Source organism: Chlorocebus sabaeus, chromosome 9 (genome assembly GCF_047675955.1).
Source record: "Chlorocebus sabaeus isolate Y175 chromosome 9, mChlSab1.0.hap1, whole genome shotgun sequence".
In the NCBI taxonomy this organism is placed as follows: Eukaryota; Metazoa; Chordata; class Mammalia; order Primates; family Cercopithecidae; genus Chlorocebus; species Chlorocebus sabaeus.
This window is the reverse complement of record NC_132912.1, coordinates 28,537,163-28,544,574: the sequence shown is the minus strand read 5'-3', so window position 1 is coordinate 28,544,574 and position 7,412 is coordinate 28,537,163. Positions and strand designations below refer to the sequence as shown.

General features: G+C 36.2%; 1 protein-coding gene across 10 annotated transcripts in view; it reads right to left on the bottom strand.

The window, feature by feature from the left end:
* Window positions 1–1,777: 1,777 nt before the first annotated feature.
* The window catches only part of WAC (WW domain containing adaptor with coiled-coil), a 91,258-nt gene continuing 85,623 nt past the window's right edge, over window positions 1,778–7,412 (bottom strand). For all 10 annotated transcript variants that reach the window (XM_008002659.3, XM_073018830.1, XM_008002653.3 and 7 more), the window contains 2 exons: window positions 7,024–7,151; window positions 1,778–5,211 (listed from right to left, as the gene is read on the bottom strand). In XM_008002659.3, coding sequence (XP_008000850.1) covers window positions 5,142–5,211; window positions 7,024–7,151 — 198 coding nt within the window. In that variant the 3' untranslated portion in view covers window positions 1,778–5,141. The remainder of the gene's footprint in view (window positions 5,212–7,023; window positions 7,152–7,412) is intronic.

Sequence of the window (7,412 nt, the reverse complement as noted above, 5' to 3'; positions counted from 1 at the left end):
TAAAAAAGGAAGCTCATTTATGGGGAAAACAGTGGCATGAAGTATCTGTTCAATCTTAATCTTCCCATCCATTGCAAAGGCAGGCAATTCTTACATCCTAGCCTTTTAAGATGGATATGGGTAGTACAGATGTTCTATTAGTGACACAGCTTAGAATGTGATGAGTGCCTGGTTCCTGTTCTAAAAGCCAAAAGGGGCTAGCTGGATGTCAAGGCATCTTCTGAACCAGTTTCAGTCCTACCTAGTGAAACCAGGACAATCCCCAATCCCCATGCCTCACCCAATCCTGGCCTTAGAAGCAGGGTCACTTCCTACCAGTCCATCTCCCCAAGATTGTCACATCAGAAGCATCATCTCATTTCTCATTGGCTTTACCCCTAAATGTTCCTAAGAGGCTATGATTACTGGTTCAGTTGGTTACCCTTGCTTAGAGACTATGTTTCATTAATGCTAACAATTTAGGACAGGTTTGCAGTTAGGTTTTGGTGACCAATTGTAATCATTTTTTTTAAAAAATGCTACTTGCTGTTCCTTTTCCATCTCTCAAGGTGAGGGGACCAAAATCAAAACGAAAAAAAATTCATTAACCCTTTTACATCTTCACAGGTTCAGATTCTGTTCAAAGCCCTTTATAAACATTCACAATTCACTCAACACATCTGGTGTTGTTTTGAAGAAAACGTCAGTGAAGAGTGATGGAGGGTGCTTTTAGATGGTCCGAGCCATCAAGGCAGGCAAAGAAACCCCCCAAAAAAGTGTCACTAAGGCTGTCTCGAACTCGAGCTCAAGCAATCCTTCCACCTTGACCTCCCAAGTGCTAGGATTACAAGGGTAACCCACTGTACCTGGCCCAGGAAAGGCCTCTTTAAGGAGACTGATAAAGAGGCAGCAAGCTGTACCAATTTCTATCACGAGCTTTCTAGGCAGAAGAAATGCAAACCCGCAAGAGACTGCAGTGATGAAAACGTGGCAATAATCAGGGGCTTGAACGTGCAAGCCATGGTATGAGCTCTGGGTTTTGTTCTGAGTGTGAATAATTGCAGGATTACGTACAGAACGGCCTGGTGTCTACATTTCACTCTGTTGGCTGGAGAACAGATTGTGTATGTGTGAAGGTGGGGTGGAGAGAACCTTGGAAGATCTGAGTAGAAGCAGAAAGGTTAGGAGGTTGTGGCAGGGAGTTGCTTCAATGATCGTGGATTGGACTAGAGAGGTAAACATTAAGGAAACATTTTCAAAGACAGCTTGTGGGTCTTGATGGATTAAATATGGAGTGTTAGAAAAAAATAAAGGATGACTTGATTTGGGTTTTGGGCAACTTTAACAATGACAGTGTCAATCACTAAAAAACTGAAAGTCGACAATAATCTAAGCACAAACCATGAGTTCTTTTTGAAGCACATGCCGTGTTAAGGAAAGCATCTAAGTGGACTGTTTTTGGGAACTCAAAGAGATCAGGGCTGGAGATAATCTGGATGTAAAGTATAAAGTAGCACACGAATGGGATTTTTAGAGCCAAGAGCCTAGATGAGATCATCCAGGCAGGCTGCACATCAGGGCACTATCAAAGGTCATGATCAGGAAAAGCAGGGTACCGCAAATTAGAGCAGGACCTAAAGAGTCCCAACTTTATGCCACAATTTTCACTAAAATGTTTGACTACTGAAACACACCGACTGATTAAAATTTTAGCAGTAATCTGTATTTTAAATTTCCTTACTCAAATACAAATTATGCATTCTAAGACTTTCAAAACAGTTCTGAAATAACTGCACAATATAGTCAAAACATATTTATTACTTTTCAGTGTCATTTTGTACACTCCCGTACAAATACAAGAATATAGCTGTATTTACAGGTATTGAAAAGAAATCTGTATATTCAAACCCAACATCTAAATACAGTAGCTGGAAGTCCTGAACTACAATAGTTCCGGTGCGCAGAGTGAATTATTTCCCGCATTGCCCTCTCCCCTTTAAAACAGTCCCTCAAAGACACGGTGGTTTTTGAACATAATAAACTGTTTTGGAAATGGGTAACAATTCCTGGCAAACTTTCAAGAACCTCCTTCCCAAGATTTTACAAGTGTGAAACGTAAGATTTAGAAGGAAAATAAAACTACTCATTTGGGCTGTTAAAAGAAGCATAATGTCTTGAAACAGGGCTCAAACATGTTTTCAGTCTGGAATTACAGTCGTTTTAAAATCAGGTTAGACAAGTTAGAAAAACAAAAAGCGTAGGAAAGCTGGATCTTCAGGGGAGTCTCTAACCTTCTTTCATCAAACATATTGTTACAATACCACGACATTTTAGAAGTTTGACTAGAGACTACTAATCTTTCAAAATGGGAGGGAAAAAAAGCCACTCAAGAAGCTCCCTAGAGGCTATTCAGTATTTCTAATTATCTGAACCAAGGTACATGTTGAAATCCATGGCCAACTAGATAAGGAATATTCCAGTCCAGAACATTATGCTTCTTTTAATAGTTATTCCTATTCCCTTGTTAAGGTTAGGAGCTGGATACCATGTCTGTATTAACGTGCAACATTTAAAATATTTCCACAAAATTTTGTTTTCTGTGTTTAAAAATTCACTACTGGCCGGGCGCAGTGGCTCACGCCTGTAATCCCAGCACTTTGGGAGGCCAAGGCAGGCAGATCGCCTGAGGTTGGGAGTTCGAGACCAGCCTGACCAACATGGAGAAACCCCACCTCTACTAAAAATACAGTATTAGCCAGGTGTGGTGGTACATGCCTGTAATCCCAGCTACTCGGAATGCTGAGACAGCAGAATCACTTGAACCCAGGAGGTGGAGGCTGCAGTGAGCCGAGATCACACCATTGCACTCCAGCCTGGGCAACAAGAGTGAAACTCTGTCTCAAAAAACAATAATAATAATAATTCACTACTAAGAAATGTCAAATTAGGCGTTTTCTCCTAAATGTACGTGACTAATACATTTAGGGATGTAAACTTAAAAAAAAAAAAAACATAGCTACACAGACCAGTAGACTATTAGCAAATCAAATTCAAATTTACCTAAATCACATTGCCATTTGATCAGGAAACATTTGCCTATTACAACAAGCTGCTCACTTCTTTCCAGAAAAGATACAATAAGGTTTCTAGCTTAACACAGCTCTTTGGGGTTTCATTTACATGCACTAATTCAATTCAACATATGTTAACAATCTCACAGAGGTATGAACATGACAATAAATTAATGACATTTGTCTTACAAAGTACTCTTAAATTATAGGAAAATATCAGCTTCCAGTGTAAGATTTTAATTCCTTTTAATTACACTGGAACATTTTTGTATTTTAGAAAACAACACTATCGCTTGCAGTTAACTTTTTGAGTTACTGAAAAGCCTCAACATTTAACTTCCATACTTTAAATATATGCTTAAAGCACAAGAACAATTTCAAAATTTATGTTAGCATCTGAGAATGTAGTAACATTGACACTGATACCTAACACAAAAAATAAGCCCTTGGTGCTGGCAGTTTTGGAAGCACTTATCTGCCCCTACAGAAAAAACAAAAAAATCACCAGAAAACTCTAAACCTACTAAAAAAAGAAAAGAAAAGAAAAAACACCTTTCTAAATCAGATGGCAAGATTTTGAGGGTAAAAGATTTTTTGTGGGTGATTAAGTATTTTTTTTTTCATGCAGAAACCCTTGTGATTTGATACATTACTGGCAGTGTGAAGCTAAGGCCATGTGACTAATATTTTAGCAAAGGAAAAAAAAAGTCAGGTAATTTTATAGTAGCAATAGTTTCTTTTTTTATTTTAATATACTTTAGGAAACAATATACAAAGCTGCGCTTTCCTGCTATTTTCAGTTAACAGCAGGAAGCTCCAATTACACAAATTTAGCGTTTTGTGATGGCTAAGAACAGCAGTCAGCACCAGACTTGAACAGTTAGCTACAACACAAACATCCTTCCAAATGAAATGTAATAGCAAGACAGGTAAACCAGGGTTTAACAAATGACAACCACTTGGGAAGTGACTTAATCATTCTTGTTGAATTTCTTATTTCATTAAATATCTTATACACAATTTCCTGTTAATACGTTTTAAACAAAACCTCCCTTAAGGAATTATTTCAATAAAGTATAAATATTCAACAAGAACAGTTCGGATAAAGAATCCCCAGGTAGTTCAAATTCTAATGTGCATTGACCGAAGGAAAAGAAAAATAACAATTTTTGTTTGTTTTAACATGTTTATTACAACAGATACAATTCACATCTGACTAGCTCTGTTTCCTCTTTCCCCTCCCACAACCATGTTCATTGGGCCATTTCCTTATATTTGAGCAATCAATGTACTTTAAGCACACATGCCTGTCCAGCAGTACTTTTAAGTCCATTCTTACGGGGTGCAAATGGATTTCAATAATTTATACAAACAAGTAGGTTATGCTCAATCACTGCAATTTAAGCTACTGTACACAGGAATGAAAAGGTTATAGAAAAGTGCCATAGCAACAGTGCCTTAAGAAAGGAGATAAAGAGCCTTAAAAAAATGGATAAAATCAGAATTTCAGAGGGAAATGGAACACACGGGAAATGAAAAACATTTCTCTGCAAAACAAATGGAGAAGCACTGCTCTTGATCAGGTGCAAGTGTGGAAACAGTTGTTTCATATTTTGTACACTGCCCATATGGTTCAAAAATCGTATCCTTAGACACAGATCGCCTGGCGCTTGCACTGAATTTTTGAAAATGCAAGATTTCTGAATGATAAATTAACCCCCCCAATTTTTTTTTTTAAAAAAAGCTAATTTTGCAGACAGGTTTACATGTAAAAGGCTAGGTATTTAGCCACCTCAGCATTGATTAGTTTTGGATGTCTAAGCTCTGTTACACATGGCTTCCCATGGCTTCACTCTACAAAACATATTTACAACGTGAAGGATACATCTACAAGAAATCTACATTTCAAGGGTTTTACAAATCAATCTTGTATCTTTCCCCTGAATTGACTCTCACAGACCCCATCCCCTTGTCATTTCCTTTGCCCAGCTTAACGGTCCAAAGTCTACTTAAATGCAGCTCAAAAATGTTAAGATTGGGCAACAGATTTACAGTTCCTGTTCTCAAAACCATGTGCAATTATTCACATCTTCACACCATGAAGGAATTCTGATTTTTTAGCTTTTCAAGTTCCTTAATTTGTTGTCTCAAAAATAGTATCCTGAAAAATAAAAGCAGACATTAGAATCTGTGTATATATACAAATATTACTGAAAACCCAAACTTTTATAATTACAATATACAAATATTACTGAAAACCCAAACTTTTATAATTACAATTTTTTAAATTAAAATAAGTGATTTCTAATTGAGGCAAAATTTTTTTTTATAATTTAACTATAAATTAGTTTATAGTTAAGACAAAGTAAATATTTAATACATAATATCTATTAAAGTATCAGGATGGTGAACGGATGTTTTAGTTTTCTATCTATCTATCTATCTATTTATTTATTTATTTATTTATTTATTTATTTAGAGACAGAGTCTTGCTCTGTCGCCCAGGCTGGAGTGCAGTGGCACGATCTTGGCTCACTGCAACCTCCGCCTCCTGGGTTCAAGCAATTCTCCCTGCCTCAGCCTCCCGAGTAGCTGGGATTACAGGCACACACCACCACACCCAGCTAGTTTTTGTATTTTTAGTAGAGACAGGATTTCAACATGTTGGCCAGGCTGGTCTTGAACTCCTGACCTCAGGTGATTCGCCCGCCTTAGCTCCCCAAAGTGCTGGGGTTACAGGCGTGAGCCACCGCGCCCGGCCTTTTCTAACAATTTCTTAATAATTCCTTTGGGTATATAGACTTAAAATTTATTACTTTATAAACCGTATCATCACAAAGAAAGCAGTAGCTATTATACATGAAATAAACCTACACTGCACGTTTTCTGGCCCACTATATAGTAAAGAGTAGAATTAACCAGGTGTAAAAGATTAATCATTTAGAAGAGCAATTCTCAATGTAGATGTAGGTACATAAAAATGAACCCAAAAACCAAAAATTGAAACACACAAACCCCACAGTTACCCAGATTCCCATGAATGTAAAAATATTTCCTGTTTTTATTCCTCTCTTCTGGGAACTATAATATTTATTGCCTGTAGACATGAATTAGGCATAATCAGGCTGGCTTGATATTTGACTGTATATACTGTTTCCTAAGATGCAATAATGAATTCCTAAAAGTAGAATGATGTAACAAGCCAAAATGAAGTTTATGTTAGAATTACTTTCAGAGCAATCTGAGAGTACAAGAACCCAAGTTGTTACTCAAAGAGTACCTCTAGATATTTTAGTAACTGTAAATAAACTTACTTTTTCAAGTTGTACTATAAACTCCATTTGGTATTTACTAAATATTTATGGTTTCTTGACAAGATTAACTCTACCTGTAACTCTGTGGCATGCACAGACAGGACATAAAGCCACTGCCAAGTCTGTCCTCAATTCTGTAATAGGCATTAAAAAAAAAAATACCTATGCTATTATTATTGTGACGTAGATATTCTACTTGAGTGAAACACTAGATCAAGAAATGCGACACAAGAGTTCAGGTGAAAAATACTGAGACAGCAGATACACTAAACTTGCTAGACAAATTCTTTCTATACTTTTCAAGAGATCTATTGGTGATGCAAGGACAAATAATCAGAAATTTCACTGGAAACACCCTCAGCAAGAGAGAACATTTATAATTAGCTGTGGTCAATATTTCATTTTTTAAATATATTATTGCAGCTTATGGAGTTATGAGAAAAGTCTAATGAAGCATTCATCATGGGTTAAGAGAAAATCGACAGGCTTTATCCATCACGAGGAATATTAATAACTTATGAAAATGCAAAGATAGAATGTAATCAATGTATCAAAGAGAACTTTATATTTCATAAATAAAACGTCATTTACATTCTTTAGTTCGATTTAAGAATCATAATCCTGAGCAACATAAAAATGTATTTCAGTGAAAGACTTACCTTTGCTCTCGCAAAGTTGCTTGAATTTCACATACTCGGACTAAAGATCTTAAATTTTTTAATTCAGTACAAATTTCTGACATGTGAATAGTTCCCATGTTATGCGCTTCTTCACGTAATCTTGATGCCTGTAATTAATGAACAAAACATAAAATATAAACATTAACATACACAAAATAAAACATAACATTTCTGAGTAAAATTTTATATTTAAGATTAGAGAATAATCCTTCTCCCTTAAATACACAAAAATGCTGGTGAACCTAATGGGGAAAATTAATTTCTTTTAAGAAACTGTCTATAAGGGTGGAAGGTACTTATTTTAGTATTTCTCTTCCAAGTTGGAGAAAAAAGTATTTCCAATCTGAAGCTAATACAGCACTAAGAAA